Raw genomic sequence first — 13844 nt, 5'->3', positions numbered from 1 at the left:
TCGGGACCCGCTGCAACGGCCCCCGGGAGGGGCGGGATCCATCCTCGGGCCGGGCAGCAGGACCACAGCCTCCTGCAGGGATGAGGCAGGGCCGGCTGACATCAGGCTACCGTTTATTGTAAAAGGCCAAGTACGCCGAGCTGCCTCGGCCAGGGCCACAAGGAGGTATTTAGAAGAGCCATTTACATCGAGCCCCCCGCGGATCCCCCCCACCCCGCAGCCCATCTCAGTAAAAGCTCCTTGCCGCTCCCCAGCCCTTGTTCTGGTCCTTCTCAGCGCGCTCCTGGCACTCGCTGGGGCTGGCAGCAGTTCCCCTCGGGGTCGCCGCCGGCTGAGTGCCCGCTGCGCAGCTCAGTGCATCGCGGCAGGCGGTGTCGGGGCGCTCCTCACGTTTGCCCATGGTGAGGATGCCCGCCGCGTGGTTGCTGGAGCCGTGCAGCAGGCGGTACAGCCGGCTCTGGAAGGCTGTCGGGATGCTCTTCCTCTTGCCCAGCGTGAGGATGCCGGCCGCGTGGTTGCCCATGCCGTGCAGGAGGTCGTAGATACGGCAGGAGCAGGTTTTCTGCCGGCAGCACTCGGGCAGGCTCTGCCGGGCCCTGGCCAGGGAGCAGAGCAGCAGCAGCAGCAGCAGGAGGCAGGCGGATCGCTGCAGCTGCCAGAGAACGGCCGCGTTAGTGCAGGGCTCAGCTCCCACCCTGCAGGTTTCCTGCTCATCTCCGCTGCTGCTGCACCCACAGCATCACCCCTCTGGGGCACATCCAGGGACAGACGGGACCCCGAGGAGATTCGCTCCTCCCCCCCAACCCAGCCCAAAAACCACACTGTGAGCAGGAGTTGGCTGCAGGTATATTCACCAACACTTACCTGTGCCGGCACGCAGCCAGCACCCTCCCCTCATTGCTGAGTGCCACACGAGGAACTGGGAGCACCCACGCATGGCTCGTGCCAAAGCACAGTGCCGCATGCAGCATGCGCCCCGCACCCACACGGTGCTGAGCCCCCCAACCTCTGCTCAAAAGGCAACGAGCCCGGCCCTCACAAGACCCCGGCAGTTCCTCTGCCCCCCCCCAGCCCCACCTTGGCATTGGGCACCTCCATCCTTCTGGGTGTCTTCAGGTGGCCAAGCGGTGCTGGCTCATGTCCCGCTGGGGCTGAGGAACGCGGCCGCCTTGAGCCGCACACCGGGGCTTTATAGGGGCGGCCCCTCCCGGCCCCTGGCCCTGCACAATAGCGCTGCCAAAAATACCGTCCGGTCTCTGGGAGATGTGAGCTCTTTGTTGTCGGTAGCTCGGAGACCGGTCAGGCCTTTCCCCTCATTTGTGGCTCTGTATTATGCGGGTGCAGCGCGGGACCGGGGTGCGCGGCACTAATGAAGCCATAATTACCCGAGGGACCCGCGGCCCCACAAAGCCGCATGAAGGTCAGCTCCGGGGAAAGCGCCAACCGCTCCCAACAACGGCGGCTCTCAGGTCAGCTCCGCGTGGCCCCATTAGGCTAATTACCACCCGAACAAAGGGGCGCCGGGCAGCCGCCGGCTGCGTACCGCGATGACGCGCGGGGATGGTGCAAATGGAACCGGCAGAAGGATGGTGCCCTCATCGCCGCTGCCACCCAGCACAGAGAGGGACAGCAGCACGCAGTGTGGGTCTCACACACTTTATAAACAGAGCGTTCCGCAGCCCCAGACCACCCCTCACCCACCGCCCACACCTGCGGTGTGCTCACCTGTGGGACAAGCCCAGGATAAGTTCCCTGATGCCAGAGGACACAGCCCCCGGCAGCTCCCATTGCCAGCTGTCCTACAGGTGCCTTCCCAGCCCCTCTGCACAGCAGGGGCTTGAGGATACCTGGGAAGACCCTGTGAGAAGGGACAGGGGTCAGCCAGGCCCCTTCCAGCCATGCAGACTGTCTCCAGGGCCAGCAAAGGCAGAATCTGCAGCCCTGGCAGCCGAAGCCCAAGCCTGGGGCGGTTCTAACAGGGAGGGTGGCACAGCAGGCTGGGGGTGCATGCACACAGCTGGGTGCCAGCAGCCCAACCCCCAGCCCCACTGCACAGCACCCTCTCTGGAAGCAGACGGAAGAGGCCTGGGAAGTCAGAGTGAGCAGACAGGAGTGACCCCCCCCAATTCCCTGCAGTGCCTGCAGGCAGGCAAATGAATGTGCTGGCCCCACTTCAGCCCCTCAGCACCCTTCCCGCCTCCATCCCCAACCGTGCCACAGGCTCTAGTCCCTGTTCCTGCAGCAGTGGCTGCTCTGTGGGGGCTGCCTGAGCCCCAGACTGGGGTCAGCAGGATGCTGCATCACTGCCTCCTTCTGCCTCAGGGATGGGCTCCAGCGGTGCGCGCAGCCGGGAGGGCTCCGGCGAGGCCAAACCGTTCCTGCCGATGCCGCAGGACTGCCCAGCGTTGTGGATCTGCCAGAGGTTGTCCAGTGCCTCTGCCTTGGCGTGCTTGAGAAGGTCAGCCTGGCCCTGCCGGGGGGAGAAAACATCAGGGGATATGGCCACGTGTGCTGAGTCCCCCTGTGCCTCTTCCAGTGCAGGGCCACGCCACACAGCTACAGGGATGTACAGGGCACCGGCTCGTCATGGACCACAACCGGCCCGCACTTCTGGAGCATTCTTTTGATGCTGGTCCCGCCTCCCTGCACACCAGCAGGGTCAGCAGTGGGGGGACAGGAGCACAGCATGCTCCTCTCACCTTCAGGACGGTGATGTTCCAAGCAAAGCTCTCCAGTGCTTTCTGCAGCTTCCGTCCCCGCAGCCCCTCCTTGGCCTCGATGCGGTGCAGCTCCTTGTGGAAGTCCATACCTGGGCACGTGGCACATGGAGTCGTGCTCAGCACCACCGTGCGTGGGAACAGCCATTGCCACGGGGGATGGGGATGGGGTGTCTTTCACCCAGCAGAGAGCCTCACGGTCAGCCTCAGCAGCCCCGAGCCCCCTCCCTTTAGGGAATGATGTCCCAGCACAGCCCCCATCACCTCACCCCCAGTCGGGGGGTTGTTGTTGGGGGGAACCCAAAGCCCATAGGATCGGGATGAGCTGCAGTGACCCCAGGCAGAGGCACTGCTCCCCCCCCACCCAGAGGGGCTCAAAGAGGAGCTGTCGCCCCCTCCCCCCCCATTCTGGAGCGTGTGCCCCCACACTGTACCGCATGATGTCCTCGTGAGCGGGTGCTAAATTTACCCCTCCCTGACGCAGCACTGGCTCTGGGCCCACACGAGGGCTCCCACACACGCCTGCTCACCCACACACTGCCAATCAGCTCACCCCCTCCCCGCACCCCCAGCCCTGCCACCAGCACCCCCGGACCTCCCCACAGCGCCCATAATGCTGTGGCTCAACCATGGCACCATGGAGCGAATGCAGGGAGCAGCACCCAGGCACAAAGGTCACGGCTGCATGCCCACAGTGTAGGGGTCAGCACATCCCAGACCTCTACCCCCAAGGAGAACAAGGGACACAGGGCAGTGCTCATTTCTGCAGCACAGCAGAGGGCTCCCACAGCCAAAATAATGCAGGATATGCAGAGCCCACCCCAGCCCGCACCCCCAGCCCCCTCGCCGTGCTCCACATCACTGACAGCAGCAGCAGAGCTCAAAGCCAAATGCCCGGGGAGGTTTCTTGGCTGCGATGCAGCCACGGGATAAACAGGGATGCTGGCAGCAGCTGTCACTAATTGGCGTGGCACAGCATGGACACTCTCCTCCCCACCCCGGGAGCCCCCCAGCCCCACAGGGTACCCCCACACAGCCCTGGGTCCGGCAGCCCCACAGAGCAGCCACATCTGCCTCTACAGTACACAGGACCTTGGCATTGCCCATTAGTGCCTACCAGGAGCATGGTGCCGGGAGTGGGGCAGCAGTGCTGGGCAGCACTGGGGCAGAATGAGGCCCAGGGCCAGGTAAGGCTGCCAGCAGCACCTGCCTGTGTGGGTTCAGCCATGTGTCTTTTAAGTCATAACATTCAGTTGCCACTTCTACCGTCAGCCTCAGTCTGTTATTTCTGATGCTAATTATATTCTGGCGTTTGGCAGCTAATGACTCTTCTCCGCTTCCTCATCAGCCTCCTCCGCTCTGTGCGCTCCCTCCCAGCCCCCTCCCAGCCCCCCAGCCCCAGCAGCACTCCCTCACTGCAGGCTGTGGGCAGCTCCCTGCACTGCTCCTCACAGCACTGCCAGGACATGGGAAGGGTGAAGAGCTGAGCCCTGGGCTGCCCCAACAAACCTCTCTCCGGAGCCAGCCAGGCGCCCACACCGCTTGCACTCTGCCATGCACTGCAGGTGTGCAATGCACAGACTGAAATACCAGCACACTGCTGTGCACAGCTCTGGAGCCTGGTGCTGTTCTGAGAAGCTCCCCATGGGGACAGTGTCCCCAGGCAGCTCAGAGGCACAGCACCCTGCACACAGCACTCAGCACCCCCCAGACCCACCTGCCTGCTGTGCCTGGATGAGCTTGCTGTGCACTACGTCAGCAGACTCGATCAGCGTCCGGCTGGTCTGGATCATCTGAGGAAAGAGGGGCAGTGAGAGGAGCTGTGCAACCCTGAGTCCTCTCTGCTCCCCACAGCCTCTGCATGCAGAGCACCTCCCAGCCAGCCCTCCCTGCTCCAGGCTGGGACCCATCCTGGGACACCCCAGTGCACAGAGCTGCAGGCAATCACCTTGGGGCAGGACGGACCCTGGAGTTCCCTGACCTGGCACTTACCGTCTCATAGGCAGTGAGGACCTTGCGCAGCAGGTCGGGGATGGGGCCCTGTGCCTCCATGGGGGGGTACTGCTCAGCCAGGTTGAGGGTGACGCTGGGCGCACTGTCACTGTGCAGCAGCCATGCAGCCACCGTCAGGATGCACTGCTTCATGTTGGCGGCGGGCGTCAGGCCGCACAGCTCCTTGAAGGAGACCAGCGCGTTCTGTGGGCAGAGAACAGTGTCGGCCTGGGCCAGGAGCACCCCCAGCACCCCCAGCCCAGCATTGCCTCTCCCCAGGCCCCACGGTGCCACATGGCTGCAGTACCTGCACATTCTCCCGCAGGTCGGTGGCCTCCCGCAGGGGCTGAGTGGCCGTCCGGAAGACCTCATCGATGGCCTTGATGCCAGTGGCTTTGGTGGAGGTATATTCACGCACCCGGCGGCCCCGGCGCCCCGCCAGCCCCCGGCGGTGCCCCTTGCCCCCCCCGCGGCGGTCAGTGATGGCCACGTGCACAAAGAGGGTGGCGTGGGGCAGGGGCTCCCCGGTCAGCGACTGAAGTGGGACGTGGCGGTAGCCGGGCTGCAGGCACTCGAAGGGGATGGTGTACTGCGCGATGAACTCATCCCCTATGTAGTCGTCATCCAGCACAACAAAGCGCAGCACAGCCAGCTCGGGCAGGTTGATCTGGAACTCCAGGCTCTCATCGAAGACGGGGTTGTCCCCGCTCTGCAGGGCCGTCTTGGTGCGGTGCTCGGCGCAGTCAGCTGGGATGCCGTGGATCTCAGCACAGACGTAGGGCTCCACCACCTCCCCCTTGGCCCCTGAGCCCTTCGGCTTGGGCAGGTTCTGCCCGCTGATGACCTTGAGGTGCAGGAACTGCGCAGGCACCCCGGGCAGGGAATCCTTGGTGTTGGCACTGAAGTAGGAGACCTCCTCCCGCATGATGGCAGGGCGGAGGACGTAGCCACAAGCCCCGTTCTGCCGGAACCAGCCCGCGTTGAGGTCCATCATCAGCCCCGGTGTCTGGTAGTTCATGGCCACCATCTGGCAGCCGCACTTCCAGAAGTCCTGAGGGTTCATGTTGCTGGCATCAATGCGCATGGGGCTGGGGTAGACACGGGAGAGGAAGCGCTTGTTGTAGCTCACCAGCTCGGCTGGGCACTCGTTGGCGAAGCGGCCCGCCTCCACCTCACTGAAGGAGCACATCTCCCAGTAGCGCTGCCCGCGCCGCGAGCTCTCAAAGTCCTGGAAGGGGACGGCCTGGCAGAGGCTCACCAGCTCCGAGAGCTCACGGCTGAGCCGCACGTGCCGCGGGACCCCCCCTTCTGCCACCTCGCGATCCTCCTGGCCCAGCCTCCGCGCCAGCTCCCAGCCTTCCTCCTCGTCCGACACCTCCCCCTCGCTGTCCTCACAGCCGGGCGGCAGCTTCTTGCCCTTGATAAGGATGCGGCCCTTGAGCTGCTCCGGGGAGGGCAGGTAGGAGGCGGCGGGGTCAGGCGGTTCCAGGTAGAGCTTCTCGCCCAGCGTCTTGCGCAGGCACTGGGCGGCCAAACGCTGCTGGGCAGCAGAGCAGCGCACCACCAGGCAGAGGATCAGTGGGTAGGCAGAGGCGGCGAAGGCGTGCTGGTCGATCAGCTCCACCACGGAGCGGAAGGGCACGCAGGAGGCGGCCGAGGGGCTGGTGTAGACCACAGGCTCACCCTCAGGGCCGTCCCACAGCACCAGCTCGATGCTGCGGCAGCCCAGCCCCAGAGCACTGACGTATCCACTGATGTCCGAGCGGCCCCAGAAGTTGTCCTCCAGCAGGCAGGCGCTGTGGGCAGAGCTGATGTAGTAGTGGGAGAGAGGCTGCGCCATGTCCTGGCACACCCGGCGGTGCTGCGGGTCAAAGATGGAGCAGTCGGAGGAGAGCAGGTAGCGGGTGAAGCCGTCTATGGCCAGGTAGCCCTTTTCCCGGCCCTCTTTGGAGGGCTCGTACTTGCTGACGATCTCCAAGCACTTCTCCTCCGTGATGCCCTCCATGCCCTGCTCCACCTCCAGGAACGTCAGCAGGTCCTTCAGGCCCAGGTACTCCTTGTTGCTGGAGAACTGCACCAGCAGGAAGAAGATCTCGGGCCGGGTGCAGAGCTCGCAGTACGCCTCCACAAAGAGGTCGCAGGCCACCTCGGTGCTGGGACGTTCGCCGGCCTTCTGCAGCTCCTTGAACTTCAGCTCAATGGTGGACGCTTTCATGCCGGGGTTGAGCGCTTTGATGAGCTGCACGGCGCGGGACACGGGGATGCGGCCGGACTTCTCCAGGTCGGCAAGGTCAAAGACGGAGGAGATCCAGGAGGTGCGCAGGCTGGGGTGGCCAGACCCCAGGGCCTCGGGTGTGTGCTTCCCATAGGACAGCAGGTACCGCAGCCCCATCACCCAGGCGCTCACCACGTCAGCTGAGCTGGCCACCAGGTCCAGAGACTCATAGTTGTCTCCGTAGATGATGGAGAAGGCGCACTCATCAGGGAACTGGTCAGACAGGCCATTGCTGCGCAGGATGGGTGTCTTCTTGCCCACACGCACCTCCTTCACCGACTTGATCTCAATCTTGGCCTTCTCCGAGTCCTTCTTGGAAGGCTCCCAGCGCACAGAGCGCATGTCAGCGTCCAGCACGAAGAAGCGGCTGTACATCCGGGAGTTGGAGCGCACCTTCTTCAGCTCACAGCCCTCCAGCATGAAGGAGATGCAGGCAGCTGCGCTGTTTATCTTCCGGTCGTTGGGCATCGTGCTGAAGGAGACCGTCTTCTTCTGCATGGGCCGCTGCCGGGAGCCGTCCTGCCGGGGTGGCAGAAGGGGCAGATCCATCAGGTCAAGGCAATGTGCACTTCCCATCCCCCAGGCTCCCAACCCAGCCCCGATGCGCAGTGAGGGGTCCCAGGTGCTCCCATGCCATACAAAGCCCCTTGGATTCGTCGGGCCCTCTCCCCTGGCCCTGGAGGTTGGGAACTGGCTCCAGCTGGGGCCTCCCGCACTGCCGGGCTTATTTTAACTCTGCATTCCTTCCTTCCTTCCTTCCTTCCTGCTCCCAGCCCTGAGCCGGATCCTACCCCACCACTTGCTCACCCCCAGGGGCAAAGCCATGCACAGGCACTCCCCGGGTCTGCCGGATGCTGGCAGGGAAAGGCTCCAGCAGGACCCCCCGTGCCCACCTCCAGGCACCAATCCTGGGCAATGTGGGAAGGGGGTCCCCAGGATGGGGAAGGGAAGACCCTGCCACCAATGAGCTGAAGTGAGGGGGATGGGATGGGGAACAGCAGGGCTGGGAGCATATTATGGGATGGATTTCATTAAGCAGTGCAGCAGGGAGATTTAATCCACTTCTTCAAGATTATGGTGAGTCACCTCTAATCTGGTGGTGTCTCTGGCACATGCAGGCTCTTCCCGGCTGCCAGGGTGTGAGGACAACGGAGTGCCCCTTCCAGTACCCCAAGAGCTTTAACATCTCCATGGCAGAGCTGCTGCAGGCACACACACCACAGCATTTCATCCCAAAAGGACTGGATTTGGCTCTATGGGTCCAGGCAGCCCTGACCAAGGACAATCAGGACAAGGTAGCCAGCTCCAGATAAGGGTGAATGGGAAACGGTGACCCGAGGAAGGGGAAAAGAGCCCTTATCCCCATCCCTGTGCAAGAGCTAGCTGGATGCTGCTGGATCAGAGGAAAAAGCCATGGGAACATCTAAGGACCCAGATCAGCCTCCCCAAGCAGCGAGAGGATGCTCACAAAGGGCATCCTGCTGAGATGCTCAGCCCAAGGCTCAGTGCTGGGCACAGAGTGCTCGGCATCAGGCTCATGGGAAGGGCTGAGCCTCTACACCACTGTCAGGATGCTTCCTGTGAGCAGCAATCTGAGCATGGCGCTGCCTCGCAGCTCCAGACCCGGGCACCCACATGCAGGTGGCCCTGTCAGCAGCAGGGAGTGCAGCCACGCTCCTGCACTGGGGCCAGACCTGCAGGCCCTGCAGACCCACACCCAGCCCGGTGTGCACCCCACCCCTGTACTGGGCCCCAGCGCAGAAAACAGGAAATCCATCCGGAAAGGAAACACGGGGCGGGGGGCCTGCTCGCACCCAGCAGCTGCCAGGACCTGCCTCCAGCTGCTCCGGAGCTTGCCCACAGCAGGCAGCAAACTCAGCCCTCAGCACGGGCTCAGGAGAGCCCTTGGTGTGGCTCAAGCATCTCCCAGTGCTTGCTGCAGTTGCATGCACCCACACCCAGATGCTCGGCGTCCTCACCCCTTTGCTATCCACCGGGCTCACGCACAGGGAGAGCGAAGCCGCTGCTCCCAGCAGCAAGATGCTCCGGCACATTCAGCTGGCTGAGCTGGGATGTGCTGCTCTGTGCCCAACGCTTGGCCAGGCGCGGGCAGCAGCGGGGCAGGCAGAGCTCCGAAGGTGCAAAGTAGGTCAGCAGCGTGGGTGGGACACGCAGCGCCTGTGGCTGGGAGAGCCCCGCCACCGCCCGCGGGGAGCATGGAGAATCCCAGCCACGGGGCACAACTCCAGCACGGGGCAGCGCTGCCATGCACAGCACCGCTGTGTGCATCACAGCCATGCAGCGTGGCCAACCACCGTGCCCATGGCGATGCTGACCGCAATGCTGACTGCCAGCACCCGGCTGGGCATGGACAGCACGTCCAAACCCAGCTCCCCTCACCCTGCCTGGCTCTGCAGTGTGTGCTAAGCTGCACTTTAGCCAATTACCTGCAGTGATTAGTAGCCTGGCAAGCACAGCAATCCTAATCTCAGCTGCCATGTGACCCCGCTCCTTACCCGGCTAAATGAGTACAGGGCCGGGCCCATCAGGTCACGGACCTGCCCAGCTGCTGCTCCCTTCCCGTTATTCTCGGGGGAATCTCCAGCAGCGCAGTGGCACATAACAGTGGGATCCAGAGGAACCGAAAGCCTCTGGGGCTGAGGAGCACGGGAAGGAGCCGAAGCTCTGCTGCCCAATGGAGAGAAGCAGGACACCTTGACCCATCAGGGCTGTGTTTGGTGACACGGCTGTTCCTGAGCCTAACTGGGCTGCGACACATCCATAGCCAGGTGCCACATCCCATGTCCCAGTTCTCCCCGCTACCGTGGCCCAGGTTGGGCAGTGTGAGTGGGGTGTGGGCAGCCAGCAGCAGAGGCAGCGGGAGGCCAGACACAGCCAGGGCTCTTCTCCACTCGTCTGTTCCCTGCCAATAAGACCGAGTGACACATCCACTCCCTGCTGCACCAGCTGCCACTTCCCAGCAAGGGGCTGTGGAGCCTGGGCCCCAATGCAGAGCAATGGCACTGCTCCAGAGCTTGCTCAGTGAGGGATGGCCCCACGTGGAGGGGATGAACAGCAGGGTGCTGGGAAGGGTCACAGCCTGCAGCAGGAAGGAACAAGTCCAGAACCCCCCTCCAGCATCTTCCCAGCTCACCAAAACTTTCTGCTTTCAACTTAGGGAAGAAGCAGGGAGCAAATCCTCCAGGAGGACATGGGGACGCTGCCCTCCCCGCTGCACCCCACACAGCTGTGCTCCCATCGCTGTATGGGGCCAATGGACACAGCACAGCCAGCCCTGGGCTCCCCCAGATGATTCTACTTTCAGATTCACTCCTCCAATCTTTTCTGGAAATCCCATAGAATAACAGAGCCCACAGCTCTACCCACATGTGCTTCCACTTAGTCACCAGGCAGGGTCAGCCTGCAGCCCACAGTTAGTGGGTGCCCTCTGCCCAAACTGCAGCTCGTGGGGGCCAGGCTGGCTGTGACACACACAGAGCCCCAGAACAGCCTCAGCATCTTTGTGGATTTGGGGTCAGACAGTTGCTCCCCAGGTCCTTCCCATGGGGATGCAGACACAGTGATACACACAAACCTGGATGGGGTTCGGAGAGGCAGCAGCTCCCCACGAGCTTGGACAAAACCTGAGCAATGGACAAAACCTGCTGCTAAATGGCACAGGATGCGTTCCGTCCCAACATTCCTGCTTGGGGACATAGGAGCCTCCCTGGGGACATGAGCAGGATCACTATGTCCAAACAGGGAACAGCAGAGGACTGCAAGCAGCAAATGCCTGTGTGTTCTTTCAGCAGCATGTCCACCCACAGTCCCCACCAGACTCACCCAAAGCAAGGCCTCAGCCCATGTGGTGCCTGGGGCTCAGCCTGGGGAATACAGGGCTGCAGGATCCAGCACCACACAAAGACAGGAACCTGCAGCCCTCCAGCAGTAGGGAAATACCAGGTCTGCAGGGACCCAGAGCCATGTGGCAGACCAGGAGGGGCTGGGGACACCGTCTCAGGCTGACCTCCACTGGCAGTGCTCCTTCCAGCACTGGTTCAGGGCCACCCGACCTTCACCAAAGGCCAAACTCTGTGGTGATGCACAGCAGCACCAGGGCTGCGTGCAGAAAAGAGGCAAAGAGAGGTGAAGCAGCCCCATGCACTCCTACTCAATCCCTGCAGGGAGCGGGCAGAGCAAGGGCTGCAGGAGGGACTGGGGACCTCATGAGGTCCCCTGGGAAAACCATGAGCACACAGCCCTCAAGGTGCCACGGAGCCTGGGGAGGTGTTCTCACCATGTTGGTGATGGGCAGCAGTGTGCAGGAGGTCCCCAAAGCCTGGGTCGCTGGGGCAGGAGGGCAGGCAGCACGGAGCAGCCCCCACACAAGGTATTAATAGTACCGGAGCTCTATCAGCTTAAAATAGGCTGCCAGGAGTGGGGAGGCGGTCCCGGGCGGACGTGACCTATTGTGTCAGTGAGCAACGCCGACGTAAGCACAATTAGGGGGGCTGCTTTAGAAAAATCACGCATGTGACCCACTGCCCACTGGCACGGGGAGCTCAAGGGACCCCCTTGACCCACAGCCCCCTCGGTGCCCCTGCCCGGCCACAGCTCGGCTCCTGGGAAGGTGGCAGAAGCTGGTCCTGAGCCTCAGTGCTTCTGCGGGAGGGAGCTCAGAGGATGCCCAAGTGCCAGGAGCAGCCGGCACCCACGGGTGCCCTCCTGCAGGCTGGGGAGATGCTGCCGTGCAGTGCCAGCACAGGGGCAGCACGGTCATGCAGGGAACTCACGAGCAGGGGAAGGACGGTGCAATTCCCGGAGGCACAGAGCACAGGCCTGGCCCGGGGAGCGCACAAAGCCTGAGCTGGGTTTGCCCTTGGGGGACCCCGGCGGCGGGCAGAGCGAGGGATCCGGTGCCAGCGCTGATGGGAGTGGCGGCCGGCACCAGCCGTGCACCGGGAGCGGGGTCTGCAGCTCCCCTCCGCCGCTCTGCCGCCACCGGGGGGCACAGCGGACCCCGGCCGGGAATGCTCGGGGGACAGCAGGGGCGGCAGCAACCGGCGCACAACCGCTCCGACAGGCTGGGCTCGGCCCACCGAGGCGCTCCGCAGTACCGAGTCCTGCGCAGGTGCCGCCCGGAGCCAGGGGAGGGGGCGAACAACGAGGGCAGCCCCCCGGGTGGGGGGGGGGGGGGGGGAACCGCGAGGAAGAGGGGGGTCGGGCCAGAGCACGGGCTCTCACCTTCATGATGCTCGCACGGGGCGCGGCGGGTGCGGGGCTCCGCTCCGCCGAGTCCTCGCGGCTGCTGCTCCCCGAGCCCGAACCGGGGCTGCCGCCACCGCCGCCGCGGGGTCCGTTGGGCAGCGGCGCGGCGGGGCGGGGCGAGCCGGGCGGCGGGGCGCTCCGGGGCCCCTCCGCCATCCCCGCGGCACCACAGCAGCGGCCGCCGCGGGGCCCCGGGCGCCCCGGTGCCTGTGCCCGCCGCCGCTGCGGGCTCAGTGGCGGAGCGGGCGGGAGGCGGCGCGGCCGTGAGGAGGGGACGGGCCGGGGCCGAGGGCGGGGACGACGCGCCCCCACCCCCCCCCCCCCGCCCCGGGCTGCCGCCGTGCACGGTGACAGCGCGGCCGTGCAGCGACACCGGCACCTTCGGCGCCGCAGCGCACGGTCTTGGTGGCCGCCCCAGACCGCCGGGACCCCGGCCAAACCAACACCCTGCATCCCAAACCAAGCCTGCATCCTGGTACACACAGCTCAGCCTGGTACACAACCCCAGCCAGCACCTTGCAGCCTGGTACCCAAAGCGAGATAGCATCTTGGCGTCCTGCATTCCATTGCTCAAACCCAGACTGGCATCCTGCAGCCTGGGACTCAGATCAACCTCACACCCTGCAACTTGCTAACCAAAATTGATTTGCACCCTGCATTAAGGCATCCTGCAGCCTGGTACCCAAACATAGCCCACACCCTGCAGCCTGTACCCAAAACTTGCCTGCATCCTGCTCAAATCACCCTCACACCCCACAGCCTGGCACGCTGCACCCAGCCCACTCCCTGCTTGTCCAAGCAGGAGGGCTCAAGTTTCTGCTGGGGGGCACCGTGGGGCTCTGGGGAAGGGCTGTGGGCATGCATGGCACAGCAGCAGGATGCGATGCACCACGAGGCTCCCCAGGCTACGTTCAGGTCACGGATGTCTGCACTGCAGGGCTGGGAGCACCGCACAGAGCTGCTTCACTTCAAGCCTTTATCCAGCACCCACCAACTCCACCCTCCAGTAACACCCAACCCTGACAGCACTGAGCACATCTGATGCACGCTGGCCCAGCACCAATGTCCCTGTCAGGATATTCAGGGTCCCCAAACTCTCCCACCCCACAATTTCTTCCCTGCTTGGAACAGGAATTTTGCTCCAGGCTTATTTCCAGCGGGGCATGGGAGGGAAGGGCCCTCCGTACCATTGCTACCCTGGCAGGAGGTGGTGGCTGCACTGCAGGGATGCTTCATGCCTGCCTTATTTAAGACAATGTCTTCTGCCAGCGGCCTTGCTTGCCCCCACCCTGGTAACAGCTGTGTGCTCAGCAGGCATCCTGAGCACCACGGCTCGGTAGCCCTTAAAATAAACCTTAACAAGCAGGGAAAGAATCAGTTCCCCCCGCCTGGTACATTTGTGCCTCAAAGGCACCAGCGGCCCCAGACACTCCCAGAGCCCCAAACAAACGCTGAGCTGGTTAAATATTCATGACTGACCCTTCCCCAGGACCGAGGCGAGCAGATAACAAAGGCAAGTTCTCATCAGAAGGAGAGTCAGGGTTGTCATCAACAAATCTCTTAATGAGGATTAAAATAAAAAAACAATCAGT

At 63.6% G+C, this 13844-nt stretch overlaps 2 protein-coding genes across 2 annotated transcripts; both read right to left on the bottom strand.

Annotated features, from left to right (window-relative positions):
- Window positions 1-97: 97 nt before the first annotated feature.
- Window positions 98-1180, bottom strand: HCRT (hypocretin neuropeptide precursor). Its single transcript, XM_072356837.1, has 2 exons — window positions 1078-1180; window positions 98-652 (listed from the first exon to the last, which is right to left on the bottom strand). Exons 1-2 carry the CDS (start codon window positions 1096-1098, stop codon window positions 227-229), a joined length of 447 nt encoding a protein of 148 aa, XP_072212938.1. The 5' UTR covers window positions 1099-1180; the 3' UTR covers window positions 98-226.
- Window positions 1078-12408, bottom strand: LOC140262470 (inactive phospholipase C-like protein 2). The gene is made up of 6 exons (XM_072356832.1): window positions 12229-12408; window positions 5017-7503; window positions 4710-4913; window positions 4435-4510; window positions 2700-2809; window positions 1078-2470 (listed from the first exon to the last, which is right to left on the bottom strand). Exons 1-6 carry the CDS (start codon window positions 12406-12408, stop codon window positions 2285-2287), a joined length of 3243 nt encoding a protein of 1080 aa, XP_072212933.1. The 3' UTR covers window positions 1078-2284.
- Between the last annotated feature and the right edge of the window lie 1436 nt (window positions 12409-13844).

The sequence above is a fragment of the Excalfactoria chinensis genome, chromosome 24 (assembly GCF_039878825.1).
Source record: "Excalfactoria chinensis isolate bCotChi1 chromosome 24, bCotChi1.hap2, whole genome shotgun sequence".
NCBI lineage: Eukaryota > Metazoa > Chordata > Aves > Galliformes > Phasianidae > Excalfactoria > Excalfactoria chinensis.
The sequence above is the reverse complement of the archived record's forward strand: the minus strand, read 5'-3'. Positions and strand labels throughout refer to the sequence as shown.

Bases quoted from the DNA above. Each gene is read 5' to 3' on its own strand.
- HCRT (XM_072356837.1), bottom strand. From the start codon at position 1,098: ATGGAGGTGCCCAATGCCAAG. The intron at 653-1,077 runs GTGGGGCTGGGG...GTTCTCTGGCAG, and splicing joins TGGAGGTGCCCAATGCCAAG to CTGCAGCGATCCGCCTGCCT.
- LOC140262470 (XM_072356832.1), bottom strand. From the start codon at position 12,408: ATGGCGGAGGGGCCCCGGAGCGCCCCGCCGCCCGGCTCGCCCCGCCCC. The intron at 7,504-12,228 runs GTGAGAGCCCGT...CCACCCCGGCAG, and splicing joins CCCGTGCGAGCATCATGAAG to GACGGCTCCCGGCAGCGGCC. The intron at 4,511-4,709 runs GTAAGTGCCAGG...CTCTTTCCTCAG, and splicing joins TCCTCACTGCCTATGAGACG to ATGATCCAGACCAGCCGGAC.